The sequence below is a fragment of the Scyliorhinus torazame genome, chromosome 7, assembly GCF_047496885.1.
Source record: "Scyliorhinus torazame isolate Kashiwa2021f chromosome 7, sScyTor2.1, whole genome shotgun sequence".
In the NCBI taxonomy this organism is placed as follows: domain Eukaryota; kingdom Metazoa; phylum Chordata; class Chondrichthyes; order Carcharhiniformes; family Scyliorhinidae; genus Scyliorhinus; species Scyliorhinus torazame.
In genome coordinates, this window is record NC_092713.1 from 308,554,995 (window position 1) to 308,574,553 (window position 19,559).

The 19,559-nt window shown below is 51.4% G+C and overlaps 1 protein-coding gene across 1 annotated transcript in view; it reads left to right on the forward strand.

Annotated features, from left to right (window-relative positions):
• Nucleotides 1-5,184: 5,184 nt before the first annotated feature.
• Nucleotides 5,185-19,559, forward strand: part of gpx3 (glutathione peroxidase 3) — a 44,977-nt gene continuing 30,602 nt past the window's right edge. Inside the window, exon 1 of the mRNA XM_072512732.1 lies at nucleotides 5,185-5,333. Coding sequence (XP_072368833.1) covers nucleotides 5,262-5,333 — 72 coding nt within the window. The 5' untranslated portion in view covers nucleotides 5,185-5,261. The remainder of the gene's footprint in view (nucleotides 5,334-19,559) is intronic.

Genomic DNA, 19,559 nt, shown 5'->3' on the forward strand with positions numbered 1-19,559 from the left:
AGGGTGAAGGGGGCACAAACAAAGAATAAAGAACAAAGAAATGTACAGCACAGGAACAGGCCCTTCGGCCCTCCAAGCCCGTGCCGACCATACTGCCCGACTAAACTACAATCTTCTACACTTCCTGGGTCCGTATCCTTCTATTCCCATCCTATTCATATATTTGTCAAGATGCCCCTTAAATGTCCCTATCGTCCCTGCTTCCACTACCTCCTCCGGTAGTGAGTTCCAGGCACCCACTACCCTCTGCGTAAAAAACTTGCCTCGTACATCTACTCTAAACTTTGCCCCTCTCACCTTAAACCTATGCCCCCTAGTAATTGACCCCTCTACCCTGGGGAAAAGCCTCTGACTATTCACTCTGTCTATGCCCCTCATAATTTTGTATACCTCTATCAGGTCGCCCCTCAACCTCCTTCGTTCCAGTGAGAACAAACCGAGTTTATTCAATCGCTCCTCATAGCTTATGCCCTCCATACCAGGCAACATTCTGGTAAATCTCTTCTGCACCCTCTCTAAAGCCTCCACATCCTTCTGGTAGTGTGGCGACCAGAATTGAACACTATACTCCAAGTGTGGCCTAACTAAGGTTCTATACAGCTGCAACATGACTTGCCAATTCTTATACTCAATGCCCCGGCCAATGAAGGCAAGCATGCCGTATGCCTTCTTGACTACCTTCTCCACCTGTGTTGCCCCTTTCAATGACCTGTGGACCTGTACTCCTAGATCTCTTTGACTTTCAATACTCTTGAGGGTTCTACCATTCACTGTATATTCCCTACCTGCATTAGCCCTTCCAAAATGCATTACCTCACATTTGTCCGGATTAAACTCCATCTGCCATCTCTCCGCCCAAGTCTCCAGATAATCTAAATCCTGCTGTATCCTCAGACAGTCCTCATCGCTATCCGCAATTCCACCAACCTTTGTGTCGTCTGCAAACTTACTAATCAGACCAGTTACATTTTCCTCCAAATCATTTATATATACTACAAAGAGCAAAGGTCCCAGCACTGATCCCTGTGGAACACCACTGGTCACAGCCCTCCAATTAGAAAAGCATCCCTCCATTGCTACCCTCTGCCTTCTATGGCCTAGCCAGTTCTGTATCCACCTTGCCAGTTCACCCCTGATCCCGTGTGACTTCACCTTTTGTACTAGTCTACCATGAGGGACCTTGTCAAAGGCCTTACTGAAGTCCATATAGACAACATCTACTGCCCTACCTGCATCAATCATCTTAGTGACCTCCTCGAAAAACTCTATCAAGTTAGTGAGACACGACCTCCCCTTCACAAAACCGTGCTGCCTCTCACTAATACGTCCATTTGCTTCCAAATGGGAGTAGATCCTGTCTCGAAGAATTCTCTCCAGTAATTTCCCTACCACTGAAGTAAGGCTCACCGGCCTGTAGTTCCCGGGATTATCCTTGCTACCCTTCTTAAACAGAGGAACAACATTGGCTATTCTCCAGTCCTCCGGGACATCCCCTGAAGACAGCGAGGATCCAAAGATTTCTGTCAAGGCCTCAGCAATTTCCTCTCCAGCCTCCTTCAGTATTCTGGGGTAGATCCCATCCGGCCCTGGGGACTTATCTACCTTAATATTTTTTAAGACACCCAACACCTCGTCTTTTTGGATCACAATGTGACCCAGGCTATCTACACCCCCTTCTCCAGACTCAACATCTACCAATTCCTTCTCTTTGGTGAATACTGAGGACGAGGAATTATATGGTCTAAGGTGCCAAAGCTCGGCTGCCCAACTTCTCCCATAGCTCTCTCATTCACACCTTTTTGAGAGAGGAGCCAAAAGTGAGAATGGATCCAGTGGTCCAGGGAGTTTTTCTACCCATCCTCATTCGCAGCTGGAGGCGAAGTAGGGAAAGGTGTCTGCGTACACAGCTTCAGCAGGAGGCACTGCATGTGGGACAAGGCCAGGGGGAGATTGAGCATCAACAGGAGGCTGAGGAGTAGTGACCCAGAATGCAGGGCGGACTGGCAGCACAGGGGGTCTATCATCCACATGTCTCCTTTCTACCAATGAGTGAGAGACAGTGCAGAGCAAGGTTGTGATTGTCAGTGATCTGGTCTGCCACAAATGCCAATTGCTTCGAGAAGACCTTGCACAACGTGGGTTTGCAGTTTCCCTCTGCCAGTGGCCCCGAAGGTGATGGCAGCATTCAATTTCTTTGCCTCTGGGTCTTTCCAGGGAGCAACTAGATCCAAACCAAAATGCTTTCCGCGATGCTGAGGACACCGTGGATAGCACGTTCGCTGAGTTGGTCACACTGCAGGTGAAAATTACTGAGGGAGATAGAAAATAGGTGACCAAAAAACAGAGGAAGAGTAGGAAGGCAGTGCAGGAGTCCCCTGCGTCACCTCCCTGCAAATCAGGTATACTGCTTTGAATACTGTTCAGGGAGATGGTTCACCAGGGGAAGGCAGCTGCAGCCAGGTTCATGGCACCGTGGCTGGCCCTGCTGCGCAGGAGGGCAGGAAGAAGACTGGCAGGGCTATAGCGATAGGGGACTCAATCGTAAGGGGAATAGACAGGCGGTTCTGCGGACGCAATTGAGACTCCAGGATGGTATGTTGCCTCCCTAGTGCAAGGGTCAAGGATGTCTCGGAGCGGTTGCAGGACATTCTGGGGTGGGGTGGGGGTGGGGGGGGGGGGGGGGGGGCGGGTGAACAGCCAGCTGTCGTGGTGCATATAGGCACCAATGATATAGGTAAAAACCGGGATGAGGTCCTACAAGCTTAATTCAGGGAGTTAGGAGTTAAACTACAAAGTAGGACCTAAAAGGTAGTAATCTCAGGATTGCTACCAGTGCCATGAGCTAGTCAGAGTAGGAATGTCAGGATAGATAGGATGAATGCGTGGCTCGAGAGATGGTGTAAGAGGGAGGGATTCAAATTCTTGGGGCATTGGAACCGGTTCTGGAAGTTGTGGGACCAGTACAAACCGGATGGTCTGCACCTTGGCAGGACTGGAACCAATGTCCTGGGGGCGGAGGCGGGGGGGGGGGGGGGGGGGGGGGGGGGGCTGTTTGCTAGTGCTGTTGGGGAGGGTTTAAACTAATGTGGCAGGGGGATGGGAACCGATGCAGGAAATCGGAGGGAAGTAAAACAGGGACAGAAACAAAAGGCAGTAAGGGAGAAAGTGTAAGGCAGAGAAGCCATAGTTAAAAATCAAAAAGGGCCACAGTTCAGGGTACAGTGACTGAGGAGAGCTCAGTGAATAGGCCCAGCAGGTTATTATATGAAGATATGGGTTCAACTATAAGGAAAATTAGGAGAAGTTAAAAAGAAAAATAATGTAGGAGAGATTACCGATAGAGGTGTTAAGATTCAAAACGGAGGTATAAAAGCCAACATAAAGGTACTTTACCTGAATGCTCGTAGTATTCGGAATAAGATAAATGAGTTGATGGCGCAAATTATCGTGAATGACTATGATTTAGTGGCCATTACTGAAACATGGTTAAAGGATGGTCATGACTGGGAGTTAAATATCCGAGGGTATCAAACTATTCAGAGGACAGCGTGGATGGTAAGGGAGGCGGTGTAGCTCTGTTATTTAAGGATGACATCCAGGCAGTCGTGAGGGATGACATCGGTGCTATGGAGTATAAGGTTGAATCCATTTGGGTGGAAATCAGGAATAGTAAGGCGAAAAAGTCACTGATAGGAGTAATCTATAGGCCACCAAATAGTAACATTATGGTGGGGCAGGCAATAAACAAAGAAATAACGGATGCATGTAGAAATGGTACAGCAGTTATCATGGGGGATTTTAATCCAAATGTCGATTGGTTTAACCAGGTCGGTCAAAGCAGCCTTGAGGAGGAGTTTATAGAATGCATCCGCGATAGTTTCCTAGAACAGTATGTAATAGAACCTACGAGGGAACAAGCGAACCTAGATCTGGTCCTGTGTAATGAGACAGGATTGATTAATGATCTCAGAGTTAAGGATCCTCTTGGGACTTTCGGTTGCGGCGATGCGGAGCTAAGCCGCACGTTTCGGCAGCTCCCGCGAAAACGGACTTTCGGGCTCTTTTTAAGAGCCCCAACGGAACTTTTGTTTGATCAAACTCGGTGTGGGGTGAAGAAATAAGGAGTCCCCCCCCCCCCCCCCCCCCCCCAGTGTGCAGGAAAAAGATCGGTGGCGGTGGCCAGATTTCGGAGGATCCTCGAGGGCAGCGGCAGAGGGAGTGTGTCAGTATTTACAGGGGTCCCCGGGGAGTGTGTCAGTAACTACAGGGGGTCCCCGGAGAGTGTGTCAGTAATTGCAGGGGGTCCCCGGGGAGTGTGTCAGCATTTACAGGGGGTCCCCAGAGAGTGTGTCAGTATATACAGGGAGTCCCCGGGGAGTGTGTCAGTATTTACAGGGAGTCCCCGGGGAGTGTGTCAGTATTTACAAGGATCCGGTCTCGTGTGTCAGTCTTTACAGGGGGGTTTCCGGGGCAGTGTCAGTATTTACAGGTGGTCCCAGGGGAGTTTGTCAGTATTTACATGGGGTCCTGGGGGAGTGTGTTACTTTACAATGGTCCGGGGGAGTGTGTCAGTATCTGCAGAGGTCCCCGGGGAGTGTGTCAGTATTTACAGGTGGTCCCTGGGGAGTGTGTCAGTATTTACAAGGGGTCCCCGGGGAGCGTGTCAGTATTTACAGGGGGGCCCCGGGAATGTGTCAGTATTTACAGGGTGTCCCCATGGCCAGTGCTTACTTGGTCTCTGTGTGTTAATTTTGTACATGCACGATAGCACAGTGGTTAGCACAGTTGCTTCTCAGCTCCAGGGTCCCAGGTTCGATTCCCACTGATGTCACTGGCTGTGCGGAGTCTGCACGTTCTTCCCGTGTCTGCGTGGGTTTTCTCCGGGTGCTCCGGTTTCCTCCCACAAGTCCCAAAAGACGTGCTTGTTCGGTGAATTGGACATTCTGAATTCTCCCTCTGTGTACCCGAACAGGCGCCAGAATGTGGCGACTAGGGGATTTTCACAGTATTTTCACTGCAGTGTTAATGTAAGCCTCCTTGTGACAGTAAAGATTATTTTTTTTTAAATAATGAAAGTTTCTGCATTGAAAGGGTTACGTCCAAAGGCTTGTCCTTCTTGCCTGTGATTGGCTGCTTCCAGCCCTGACTCACTCGGGCTTTGTGTTTAAATAGGATGATGTTTGCTGAAAGCAACCAGACTCGCGAGTGACAACATCCAGGTTCCAGGCCAGTGAGTGAGAGATGACTGCTGTGCGCGTGTGATGGAGCGCTTGTACACACACGGTCTTCTGCTATCCTTTCTGATTGGGTGGATTCAGCCTGGAGCTGGTCAGGTACAGGAAACGTTGACTAGACGCTGAATAGCAAGCTGGTTTACCTTTTACATCAATGGTTTCAATAGCTGAAAATTGTAGATTTGTTCTAATTTTTTTTAAATGTCATATCAATACGAGCGATGACCGTTAGTCAGTTACAGCCTTCGGCTGAGACGCGTTTGTCCTGAGTTCACTGGTGCATGTGCTTTAAATTAATGACGTTTTATCAGGAAACGCAAACTGTTTTCTGTGCCTTATTTTCTACACACAGCCCCTGCCCCCCCCCCCCCCCCCCCCCCTCAGTTTCCCCGCACCCATCTCCTCCCCTGAATATTGCACACAGTTCCAAAAGCACCATGAACCCAGTCCCTTCCTTTCTGCCCCTGCTCCTGTTCTGTCCCAACAGTGGCAATGAAGGGACAAGGCACTGAGCTCAGCCAGCAGTGCAGGCTGGCTAGCACTGCAGCCTCACGGCGCCGAGGTCCCGGGTTTGAATCCCGGTCCCGGGTCACTGTCCGTGTGGAGTTTGCACATTCTCCCCGTGTCTGCGTGGGTTTCGCCCCCACAACCCAAAGATGTGCAGGGTAGGTGGATTGAACACGCTAAATTGCCCCCTTAATTGGAAAAAATGAATTGGATACTCTAAATTTATTTTAAATAAACAGTGCAGGCTGGCGCAATCAAACCCAGAATCGCCCCGATATCAAAGCCTTACCAACTGGTGCCAGTGTGTGAGGAATGCCTGTTGAATACAGGAATGTAAATTATTTAATTGTGGGACAAACTGGTGCTGATGTGTCAGAGAGTGTCGCAGAATCACTGCAGCGCCAGAAGCCATTTGGCTCACCAAGTTGGTACCGACCCTCCGAAGGAGCACCCTATCTTGGCCCACGCCACCCCCATATCCCCGTAACCCCATAACCCCAACTAACCTTTTGGACACTGAGAGGCAAGTTATCACGGCCAATCCACCTCAACTGCACATCTTTGGACTGTGGGTGGAAACCGGAGCACCCGGAGGAAACCCACGCAGACACGGGGAGAACGTGCAGACTCCGCACAGTCACCCGAGGCCGGAATCGAACCCGAATCCCTGGCGCTGTGAGGCAGTAGTGCTAACCACCGTGCCACCCTGTCATGTGTAAAGTACCATTTTCGCCTCCAAACCACCCCCTCCGATGGCTGTTACGACTTTCCCAGTTTTTATTCCATGTTCCTGCCACTGTGTTACTCTCACTCGCTCAGAGCTAAGGAGCAGAGGAAATAAAAAACATGGGATCAGCATGTCCACAGAAGTCTTTTTCTGACTCACCTACCTCTCCCTGCGGACCCACCTAGTCTACAGCGGTGTTTAAACTCCACATGAGCCTCCCACACAATTTGCTTCATCTCAGCCCATCGGCCCATCTATTCTATCTCCCTCAAGTATATATCTAACCACTCTGTAATTGCATCTATGTTGTTCACATCACCCACTGCTTGTATCATCGAGTTCCACAGTCTCACCACTCTGTGTGTCATACAGTTTCTGTGGAATTCCCTGTCGGATATATTAGTGACAATGTTATATTTGTGGTTTCCCGTTCTGGACTCCACCTCATGTGGAAATACTTTCTCTCTGTATCTATCCTATCAAACCCCTTCAGAATCTTATTGACCTCTACCAGGTTACCTCTCAGCCATCCCTGTTCCGGAAAAAAGAGTTCCAGTCTGTTCAATCTTTCCTGAAAGGTATAACCTCTCAGTTCTAGTATCTTCCTATTTTTGCACCTTCCCCAGTGCCTCTGTATCCTTCTCCCAATGCCTCCTATAACATTGACAAGTATATACTCAGCTTGTGTGCAGGTTTGAAATGGCGTGGTGGTTAATATCTGTACTTTTCCTCATTATCTTCAGCAATCTGCACCTCCCTAACGCACCATGGGATCTTCATGGGTATTATCTATCAGTTATTAACAAAGTGAGTCAGACTCGAGGTTGCATACAAGATAAATCGATATTAACTGTTAGCAATTTTACCCACCAGCAAGACTGTAAAGGTCCACCTCCTGAGCATTGCACATTTTGGCCCCTTGTCACAGACTGCCTTGCTTCAAAGACCATCAGCCCTGCCTTAGCAACCTCAACATTTGACTATTCCCATTCTCTTCTTGTCGACCCCCCCCCCCCAATCTTACACCTTGCCCTTGTCCCAACTCACACCAGGTTCCGTACACCCATCGCCCTTGCGTTCATTGACCTACATTGGCTCCCGATCTGCCAACACCTTGATTTTAAAAGTCTCACCATTGTTTTAAAATCCCTCCGGAGCCTCACCCAGCAATCCCTTCCAGCCCAGCAATCCTCTGAGATCGCTGCATTGCAGTTTTGCAATCACGCACGTTTCTCGGTTTTGATCACGGTTGGTGGCCACACCTTTGATTGCCAAAGCCCCAAGCAGAACAATACTTTTCACTGTATTTCGCTACACATGACAATCAATCAAATCCAAATCCTCCTTCAAGGCACTTCCGAGCGGTAAAACCTACGCCTTTAATCAAGGTATTTGTCATTTGTCCAAATATCTCCTTACGTGTTTCAAAGTACAATTTTGCCACTTGGTTGCAGAATCATACAGTAATTACAATGCAAAGAGGAGGCTATTCGGCCCTACATGTCCATGCCAGCCCTACGTAGAGCAATCCAGTCAGCCCCACAGCCCACAGAATTCCCGGAGGCCGGAGGGTTAATTTCCCTCTAGTGCCCATCCAATTTCCTTTTGAAATCATTGACCATCCCAACTTTCACCAACCTCCTAGGCAGTGAGTTCCAGGCCATTACCACTAGCTGTGTGAGCAAGATTCTCTTCTCATTCCCCCCTGCATCTCTACTCCAAAAATGTAAATCCTGGTCCCCTAGTTCTTGATCCATCAGCTACTGGAAAGAGTTTTCGTTGTCCACATTATGTAAACCTGCCCACAATCCCGTACAGCTCGATTAACTTTCCTTTCAGTCTCCTTACTCTCAGCGTATCAAACCCAGGTTCGCCAGTCACCTTGCAGATAAATTTATGTTTGATAATACTCTGTCAAAGGCACTACATAAATGCAACATTTGTTTGAATGGCAGGGAAAAGGCAGAGTGGGGATGGGTATGTCGGGAGACGAGAGTGGGGGTGGGAGCATGACTACTTGTGTGCCAAATAGCAGAAGCAACAAGCAATATACAGAGCTAAGCAGTTCCACAACCAACGGATCAGATCTATGGGGCTGGATTCTCTGGTCGCTGACGCTGAAATCGCGTTCGGCGATCGGCCGGACAATCAAAGTTCCTGACCAAATCGGGGGCGGCGCCGCTTTCGCGATGCGCCGCCCCCTCCAAAGCGGCGTACTCTGCGGGTACGCCACGCCATGTATCGACGGTCTCAGGACATTGCCTGAGGCCCGCCCTCCCACCCCCGATGCTCTAACCCCGACCGGCCGAATTCCCGACATCGTGTGTCTCTCATGGTCTCATCCGCCGGGAACTCAGCGTGGCGGCTGCGGACTCAGTCCAGCGCCACCACAGCGGGAGGGCCGATCCGTGAGCCGGCCGAAGGGGGAGCTATTTCACAGGCCGGGTCCGCGAGCGGCCGTCGCCATGTTGCACGGCGCGGCCGCTGCAGGCCGCCGGCGTGCGCATGCGCGCCCACAGACCCGGCAATTCTCCAGGCCGTATCGGCAGCTCGAGCCGGGGGCTCTGTGCTGCCGTCCTGCTCGCCCCCAGCAAAACGGGGAATCGGTGGCTGTTTTACATCATTTCCGTTCCGGCACCGGCTTGGGGACATAGTCCCATGATCCCCAGTCCTGCCACATCCAGCTGTGAATGGTGATGGACAATTAAACTACTCACTGGAGGAGGAGGCTCCACATGTATTCCCATTCTCAGTGATGCAGGTGTCCAGCACCTCAGTGCAAACTCAAGGCTGAGGCAGTCACAACAATCTTCAGCCAGAAGTGCTGAGTGGATGGTCCATCTCGGCCTCCTGCAGAGTTCAGCATCACAGATGTCAGTCTTCAGCCAATTTGATTCACTCCACATGACATCTGGAAACGACTGAAGGCACTGGATACTGCAAAGGCTATAGGCCCTGACAATAGTCCAGCAATAATACTGAAGGTTTTTGCTCCAGAACTTGCCGCACCCCTAGCCAAGCTGTTCCAGTACAGCTACAACGCTGACATCTACCCTGCATTGTGGAAAATTGCCCAGGTGTGTCTTGTATCCAAAAAATCCAACCCGACCAATTACTGCCCCATCAGTCTACTCTCCACCATCAGCAAAGTGATGGAAAGGGTCATCAACAGCGCAATCAAGCGGCACTTACTCAGCAATAACCTGCTCACGGACGCTCAGTTTGGGTTACAGCAGGGTCACTCAGCTCCTGACCTCATTACAGCCTTAGTTCAAATATTTTTCTTAAATTAAAAAAAATTTTTTTTAGAGTACTCAATTATTTGTTTTCCAATTAAGGGGCAATTTAGCGTTGCCAATCCACCTAACCTGCACATCTTTGGGTTGTGGGGGTGAAACCCATGCCGACACGGGGAGAATGTGCAAACTCCACACGGACAGTGACCCAGGGCCGGGATTCGAACCCGGGTACTCAGCGCCGTAGTCCCAGTGCTAACCACTGCGCCGTGCTGCCCTCAACCTTAGTTCAAATATGGACAAAAGAGCTGAATGCCTGAGGTGAGATGAGAGTGACATCAAGACAGCATTTGACCGAGTGTGACATCAAGGAGCCCTAACTAAACTGGAGTCAATGGGAGTCAGAGGAAAATCTTTGCTGACTGGAGTCATACCCGGCACAAAGGAAGATGGTTATGGTTGTTGGAGGTCAATTATCTCAGTTCCAGGACATCATTGAAGGAGTTCCGCAGGGTAGTGTCCTCGGCCCAACCATCTTCAGCTGCTTCATCAATGACTTCCCTTCCATCACAAAGTCAGAAGTGGGGATGTTTGCAGGTGACTGCACAATGTTCAGCACCATTCGTGACTCCTCAGATAATGACGCAGTCCATGCCCAAATGCAGCAAGACCTGGACAATAGCCAGGCTTTAGCTGACAAGCAGCAAGTAGCATTTACACCACACAAGTGCCAGGCAATGACCATCTCCAAGAAGCAAGAATCTAACCATTGCCGCTTGACATTCAATGTCATTGCAAGTGCTGAATGCACCACTATCAACATCCTGGGGTTACCATTGACCAAAAAACGCAACAACACTGTGGGTGGACCTACACCACAGGGACTGCAGCAGTTCAAGAAGGCAGCTCACCACCACCTTCTCAAGGGGCAATTAGGGATTGCCAATAAATGCTGGCTTGGCCAGCGAAGCCCACATCCTGGGAATGAATAAAAATAAATCTCAAATAAATACAGTGAACCGGAGTTTTCCACTCCAGTGGTGACGTGTATAGGTTTGAGGTACAGAAATGTTTTGATGACGCATTCAATATAGCAGAACAACCTGACCTCATTCATCTGTAAGATAATGAAAAACAACAGGACATTAAACCAGCAGAAACGGGACCATTCCTTCTTAGGGCAGGTTGGTAGCTAAGCAATCAGACAACAGGGTTGAGACAGTTAGGCACCTCATTGTTGCTGAGTTACATTCCGCCTTGTTATCCAATCCACTTCGAAGCCCCTGACAGAAGGGCTGTGTGAAGAAATAAAGTTTCAAAAGATCTAGATCTAGAATCAGTGACAAAACAAAGAGAAAGAAACATTCCGACTTCCAGTTTGTGCCAACTGTTTAATGATAAATTCAGATTATCAGCAGTGAGCCAACAAGCCCTGCACATGTTTTTTACAACCAGGCTGAGTGTATCTCTCGAGTCCTGCTTTACCTTGACTCTCCTTCTCACCCGCAACTGTCATAATATACACGCAGGTATATGATGGTGCACAGACAGGCAGTGATTGACACACAGGATAACCAGTGAACACACAGAACACAGCAGCCAATCACCAGACAGGACACGACCACTATAAAGCCAGAGGGCACTAGTTTTCCCGCTCTCTTGGGATCCAGTCTCTGAGACAGTCAGAGTCCGTGAGCAGCAACTAGAACATACACCATGTGGTAGTAAGATAGTCTGGTCAGGTTAGCCTCAGGTCTCCAGTCAAGTCAGCATAGTGTCAACCCACAGTTAAAGTATGTATGATAGTTAAGAGTTCAATAAAATCGAGTTGCATTTCTTCAAGTGTTGGAAGCCTGTCTCCCTCACTGCTGCAGTAAACGCAGTCCTCGCAGACCCGGCATACCCAACACATCCTGGTACCAGTGAGTCATGCTCGAGTTTGACGGACCTACCTTGAGATAGTCTGCCTTTGACCAGCGATCAGCCATCCGGTAACATGGACAGCGTCCGCCCTCCCCCGCAGCTCCGCATCGCCGGCAACCTCGGCCCGCAGCTCCGCATCGCCGGCAACCTCGGCCCGCAGCTCCGCATCGCCGCAAACCTCGGCCCGCAGCTCCGCATCGCCGGCAACCTCGGTGCTAACTGGAAGATTTTCAAGCAGAAGTTCCAGCTGTATCTTGATGCCACCGACCTCGAAACCGCATCGGAGGGAGGAAGATCGCTCTCTTCCTCTCTACAGCCGGGGACCACGCTATCCACATCTTCAACTCCCTCACCTTTGCTGAAGGCGAGGACAAGACAAAGTTTAAATCAGTCCTGCTGAAGTTCGACAGCCACTGTGACATCGAAGTCACCGAGAGCTTTGAACGCTGTGTGTTCCAGCAGAGGCTTCAGGGTAAGGATGAACCTTTTCAGTCCTTCTTAACCCATCTCCGTATCCTCGCACTGTCCTGCAACTACGGCTCCACTTCCGACTCCATTATCCGCGGCCAGATCGTTTTCGGGGTCCGCTCCGATCCCCTTCGCCAGCAGCTCCTTAAAGTTAAGCAGCTCACCCTTACCATCGCCATCGAAACCTGCGTCCTCCACGAGCACGCTAACAACCGGTACTCCCACATCAAGGCGGCAGAGATGGCGTGGCAGGGCCCCCACGATGCGGAGCGGGTGCAGGCAGTAAAACAGCTCCAGGGCCTGAGTCTGAATGAGGGCAGCCATTTCGCACGCTTTTCCCGGGCTCCTGTGCACGCGCGCCACGACCAAGGGGACGGCGAGGCCGACGACCGAAATGCGCAGGTGCGCACATCGTTCGACCGCACTGCGCATGCGCGGTGGCACACGGAGCGTCCTGACGTCGGCGCCATGACATGCAACAACTGTGGCTCCGCCCATTTAAAGCGGCAATGTCCCGCGAAATCTCGACGCTGTCTCCAGTGTGGCAAGCTTGGCCACTACGCAGCCCTGTGCAGATCTGCTCAACTGCCCAATACACAGCGATCCCCGTCACAGTGCAAGAACGTCCGGTCAGTACAGCAACCATGACTCCGACATGGTTCCAGATTCCGACACCGAGGGCCTCACATCCCCATTCCGGGTGGGCATCATAACCAAGCATACGATGCCTTCAGCGAAGAAGGTGAAACAACTCCCAGTGATGAGCATTGATCCGGACGATGAGTCGTGTGCCACCCTTACGGTCAACAAGGCTCGCATACGCTTCAGGCTGGACACCGGCGCTTCAGCGAACCTCATTTCAAAGTCTGACCTTGACACCATCCGCGTCAAGCCAAGCATTCTTCCACCAGCCTGCCAGCTCCTCGACTACAATGGCAATGCCATTGCTGCCAGTGGCTCATGCCAGCTTGCGTTTTCCATCGTTCTTCACAAGCAACCCTGCGTTTTGAAATTGTAGGAACCAACAGAGCTTCCCTGCTCAGTGCTCGGGCCTGCAACATCCTGAATCTTGTGCAGCGGGTTCACACCATGTCGTCCGCAGAGGCAACGGCCTCGCCAGATGTCAACTTCCAAGCCCAATTAAATGACATCATAGCACAATACCACAGCGTCTTCGAAGGTATGGGTACACTACCTTACCGATACAAGGTACTGCTGAAGCCGAATGCCACACCTGTGGTTCATGCACCGCATCGGGTGCCGGCGTACGTCAAGGACCGCCTCAAGCAGCAGCTGCAAGACCTCCAGGACCAGGGCGTCATTTCTAAGGTCACTGAACTCACAGACTGGGTTAGCTCCATGGTCTGTGTCAAAAAACCGTCAGGGGAACTTTGCATTTGTATAGACCCCAAAGATTTGAACCGTAACATCATGAGGGAACACTACCCGATACCTAAACAAGAAGAGCTCACCAGCTAAATGACTCACGCCAAGCTTTTCACCAAGCTGGATGCCTCCAAGGGGTTTTGGCAAATACAGCTGGATGCGTCCAGTCGAAAGTTGTGCACATTTAACACCCCGTTCGGTCGCTACTGTTACAACCGAATGCCCTTTGGCATCATCTCCGCCTCGGAGGTGTTCCACCGCATAATGGAGCAAATGATGGAGGACATCGAGGGGGTGCGAGTGTACGTCGATGATATTATTATCTGGTCCACAACACCTCAGGAGCACATCGATCGCCTCAAGCGAGTGTTCCACAGGATCCACGAGCATAGCCTCCGACTCAATAGAGCCAAATGCTCGTTCGGTCAAGCAGAAATAAAGTTCCTTGCCGACCATATTTTGCAGTTCGGTGTGCAGCCATGAAGACCCCGGAGGACAAGAAGGCGGTCCTCCGCTTCCTAGGGATGGTCAATTTCCTTGGGAAGTTTATCCCCAACCTTGCATCACACACCACAGCTCTCCGCAATCTTGTCAAAAAAACTACGGACTTCCAGTGGCTCCCCGCTCATGAGCAAGAGTGGCGTGAGCTCAGGCCGAAACTCACCAAGGCCCCGGTACTGGCATTTTTCGACTCCGCCAAGGAGACGGAGATCTCTACCGACGCGAGCCTGGCTGGCATTGGGGCAGTACTCCTCCAGCGGGATGAATCCTCCTCCTGGGCCCCAGTCGCATATGCCTCTAGAGTCATGACACCTACTGAGCAACGATACGCTCAGATTGAAAAAGAATGCCTGGGCCTCCTCACAGGGATTGACAAATTCCATGATTACGTGTATGGACTCCCCAAAATCACGGTCGAGACAGACCACAGGCCATTGGTTCACATCATCCAAAAAGACCTCAATGGTATGACGCCACGGCTACAACGTATCCTCCTCAAACTCCGCCGCTACGATTTCGACCTGGTCTACACCCCGGGCAAAGAGCTCATTGTGGCCGACGCACTCTCTAGATCCATCACCACGCCGTGTGAGCAGTCGGACTTTGTCTGTCAGATAGATGCTCAAGTGAACTTTTGTGCATCCAACTTTCCAGCCACTGATGAAAGGGTCGTGCAAATTCGTCAGGAGACGGCCAGGGATCCTTTACTCCAGCGGGTAATGCGACATCTCACGGATGGTTGGCAAAAGGGGCAGTGCCCCCAGTTTTATAATCTAAAGGACGATCTAGCCGTAGTGGACGGCATATTAATGAAGCTGGACAGGATAGTAATCCCACAGAGCATGCGAGAGCTGGTCCTCGGCCAAATCCACGAGGGTCACCTGGGGGTCGAAAAGTGTCGCCGTCGGGCCCGAAAGTCAGTATATTGGCCAGGCATCAGTCAGGATATCGCCAACATGGTCCTCAATTGCCCAACGTGTCAAAGGTTCCAGCCGGCTCAGCCCAAAGAGACTCTACAGCCGCATGAACTGGTGTCCTCCCCATGGTCCAAAGTTGGTATTGACCTCTTTCATGCCAAGGGCTGAGACTATGTCCTCCTCGTGGACTACTTTTCTAACTACCCCGAGGTGGTCAGATTGACTGACCTCACATCGGCAACAGTCATCAAGGCTGCAAAGAGACTTTTGCCCATCATGGCATTCCACTTACAGTTATGACTGATAATGGCCCTTGTTTCTTCAGCCAGGAGTGGATGGATTTTGCCCGGCTGTACAATTTTACGCACATCACTTCAAGCCCCCACTACCCCCAGTCGAATGGGAAGGCTGAAAAGTGGGTCCACATTATTACAAGACTGTTGTGCAAAGCTGCTGACTCGGGTTCGGATTTTAACCTGGCGCTGTTAGCCTACCGGGCGACTCCTTTGTCCGCTGGCCTGTCCCCTGCACAGCTGCTAATGAACCGCACACTACGGACGACGGTGCCGGCTATCCACATCCCGGACCTTGACAATTTTCCGGTCCTGCAGAGGATGCAACAGTCTCGGGCTCAATGCAAGTCGGCGTACGACGCCCACGCCACAGATCTCCCTGCTCTGGCTCCTGCTGACCGAGTTCGTGTTCAGCTACCTGACGGTGGCTGGTCTGCCACAGCTGTGGTGGTTAAGCAAGTGGCCCCGAGATCGTTCCTCGTTCGCATGCATGATGGCTCCTTTCTTCGGCATAATAGGCGGGCACTGCGGCTACTTCCACGCCCGCCACCTGAACGTGATGTCCCGCCTCGCATGCTGGTTCCTCAGGACGCGCCCTTCCACGAGCCACCGATCTGCCATTGGAGGCAGTTCCACCCGTTCAAGTGCAGGCGGCCCCTGACCCACCCTTGAGGCGGTCAACCAGAATTCGTCGCCCGCCACAGAGACTGAATTTATAGACTGAATGTTGCATTACCTTGTGATCCGTTTACACATCTGTACATATTGTTTCTTCCTAATTTGTTATCTGCCCTCTATCTGCACTAGACACCTTCCCATGTGAATACGTTAACATGCTTTGTATATAGTCAGGCTCCTGTACACACACACACTCACTATTTATTGACCTACACACATTTTTTTAAATAAGTAAAAAAAAAAGGGGGGGATGTCATAATATACACGCAGGTATATGATGGTGCACAGACACAGCAGCCAATCACCAGACAAGACACGGCCACTATAAAGCCAGACCCGGCATACCCAACACATCAGCAACCTCTCTTTTCTCCCTCTTCCCCTGCCCTCTCCTCTCTGCTTCCCCCGCTCTTCGCAGCCCCGTCCTCTCTCCCTGCCCTGCTCTCTCCTATTATAGAAAATAGGAGCTGGAGGAGACCATTCCGCCCTTCCAGGCCTGATCCGTCATGACTGAGATGGGAGGAGTGCACTGTCTGTCTCTCGCCCCACTATTCCATGGGTCATAACATATATTTAGACGATTTCTCCAGCTAGCTAGCTGGTCAAATGTGCACTTGATCTACGACCACTCAATGCCCAGGTTTCTTCAACAAACAACAAAAAGTTATTAATTTATTATAAAACCAGACTTATCAAACAGAAGGCAAAGCTTCTTAACAACATTACAGACACACACCAATCAATGAAAGAAAATAGAAGAATTCTGCTGAAAGGTTAAAGGTCAGAGGTCTGGTTCAAGGAAAAAGGTGGTGGAGTCCTTGAAATTGTGTCCGGTTTATAAGGTTGGTCTCTCTGCACTGGTCTATGAAACAATCAATGTCTTGGAGGAGGTGGTGGTGGTGCCATGGCGATGGAGGCGCCCGATGAGGCCCCGTGTGTACCGGCGCCACTCGTCATAGCAGGACCTCAGGGACCGGGCATGCAGGAGACTCAGGATGAGCCGGGAAACCGTCGCCCATATCTGCCACCTGATGGCACATCTGGCACCGCGTGGGACTGGGGGAGGAAACCCTCTCCTGGTGGCCGTCAGGGTTAGGGTGGCCCTGAACGTCTACACCACGGGGTTGTTCCAGTCGCCGAGTGGGGATGTGTCCGGCATCCCCCAGGCATCGGATCACAGGTGCACCCGTGCAGTAACCGACGCCCTGTATGCCATCGCGGACCGCTACGTCCAGTCCCCTGTCGACCGCGCCCACCAGGATGCCCGGGCAGCGGGCATTGCTGCCATTTCTGCCATCGTTAGACAATGTCTGACTCATGGCCACAGTAACACCCTCCACCTGGACCGTCCCTGCATGTGGTCTTGACACTGCAGCGCACGGTCCAGTCATCTGCCCGGGGGGATGTTGAGAGGGTCGACCCGGGGGTCGCACACTCACCTGAGCTCGACGTCCCATCACCCCTCTCACACACACTGGCGCTCACCTCACACCCCACCCCGCACACATCGGACAGAGCACAGAGGCAGCTTCTGTAAGCGTGGAAGTGATTTTTTTTTTTTAAAACACATTTTATTCAAACTTGTATCAAAGTAGGTTACAGCAAATAAACACCCAGGAAACATTCTTCCCAACAATCAACTATACAGTTTGTACAGATTTTCCTCCTTTTTCACCCCTCCCTCCCCATCATCACCCCCCCGCCGCTAATATTTAACAGCTCCTCAAACACGGTCACAAACATCCCCAATCCTTTCTCAAACTCCCCTACACAGCCCCTTAACTCATACTTTATCTTCTCTAACCGCAGGAAGTCGTACAGGCCACCCAACCAAGCCGCTACCCCCGGTGGCGATGCCCACCACCACTCCAGCAAAATTCGCTGCCGTGCAATCAGGGGGGCGAAGGCCAAGACATCGACCTTCCTCCTCTCCGTGAGCTCCGGCTTCTCTGAAACCCCAAATATCGCCACCAAAGGGTCCGTGTCCACCTCCTTGTTCACTGTCCTGGCTAAGAACTGTCCTGGCTAAGACTGCCGCCCAGAATATTCCCAATTTTTCACAACCCCAAAACATGTGCGCATGATTCGCTGGCCCCCGCCCACACCTCTCACACTCATCTGCTACCCCCTGAAAGAACCCACTCATTCTCGCCCGAGTCATATGCACCCTGTGCACCACCTTAAACTGTATCAGGCTCAACCTTGCACAAGAGGAGGTCCCATTTGCCCTACGCAGTGCCTCACTCCATACTCCCCAATTGACCTCCATTCCCAACTCCGCTTCCCATTTCTCCTTGTTCTTCACCACCCGCTCGCCTCCCTGCTCCCCCAGCCACTTATATACATCCCCAATTCTTCCCTCCCCTTCCACATCAGGAAGCAGCAGTCGCTCCAGCAGGGTGTATCCCGGCAATCTAGGGAACCCCTTCCAGACCTTTCGTGCAAAGTCCCTAACCTGTAGATACCTGAACTCACTCCCCCTCGGCAGCTCTACCCTCTCCCTTAGCTACTCCAGACTGGAGAACACTTCCTCCAAATCTCCATCTCCTGTATACACTATTCATCCCCCCCGGCTCAAACCCATGATTCTCGCACAGCGGCGTTAGCACCGACATCCCTTCCACCCTAAAATGCCTCCTCAGCTGATTCTATATCTTCACCATGGACTGCACCACTGGGCTCCCTGAATACCTACTCGGAGCCATTGGCAATGCTGCCGTCACCATAGCCCTCAAACTAGACCCCTGACAAGATTCCTCCTCCATCTTAACCCACTCTACCCCTTCTCCTTCCCATCACCGCCGCACCTTGTCCACATTCGTCGTCCAATAATAATGAAGCAAGTTTGGCAACGCCAACCCCCCTGCTGCCTCTGCCTCTACAGCAGGGTCCTCCCCACCCTCGGCACCTTCCCCGCCCATACAAAGTCAGAGATAATTGTGTCCACTTTCCGAAAAAAGGCCTTTGGTATAAAGATCGGGAGAGCCTGAAAGATAAACAACCTCGGCAGAATATTCATTTTCACCACTTGGACCCTCCCCGCCAACGTTAAGTGCAATGTATCCCACCTCCTAAGATCCTCCCTGGCCTCCTCCACCAGCTTCATTAAGTTCCACTTATGGAGCCCCGGCCATTCCCTCGCTACCTGAATCCCCGAGTACCTAAGCCTATCCCACGCCACTGTAAATGGCATCCCCCTAAATTAGCCCGCTGTGCCAGCTCATTCACCAGGAATACCTTGCTTTTCCCTACATTCAGCTTGTATCCCGAGAACCCTCCAAACCTCCCCAACAGGCCCATAATCCTTCCCATACTCTCCAATGGATCCGAAACATACAGCAGGAGGTCACCGACGTAGAGCGACACCCGAAGCTCCCTCTGACCCCTCATTATTCTCTGCCACTCTGCCGACCCCCTGAGAGCCATCGCCAATGGCTCTATGGCCATCGCAAACAGCAGCGGCGACAGCGGGCACCCCTGCCTCGTACCCCTGTGTAAGTCAAAGCTTCGTGAGCTCATATCATTCGTTTTCACCCTCGCTCTTGGCGCCACATACAGCAACCGCACCCATGCCACAAATCTCGGCCCAAACCCAAACCTTCACAAAACTTCGAACAAGTACCGCCACTCCACCCGATCAAATGCTTTCTCCGCGTCCATGGACACCACCACCTCCGGTACCAGAGCTC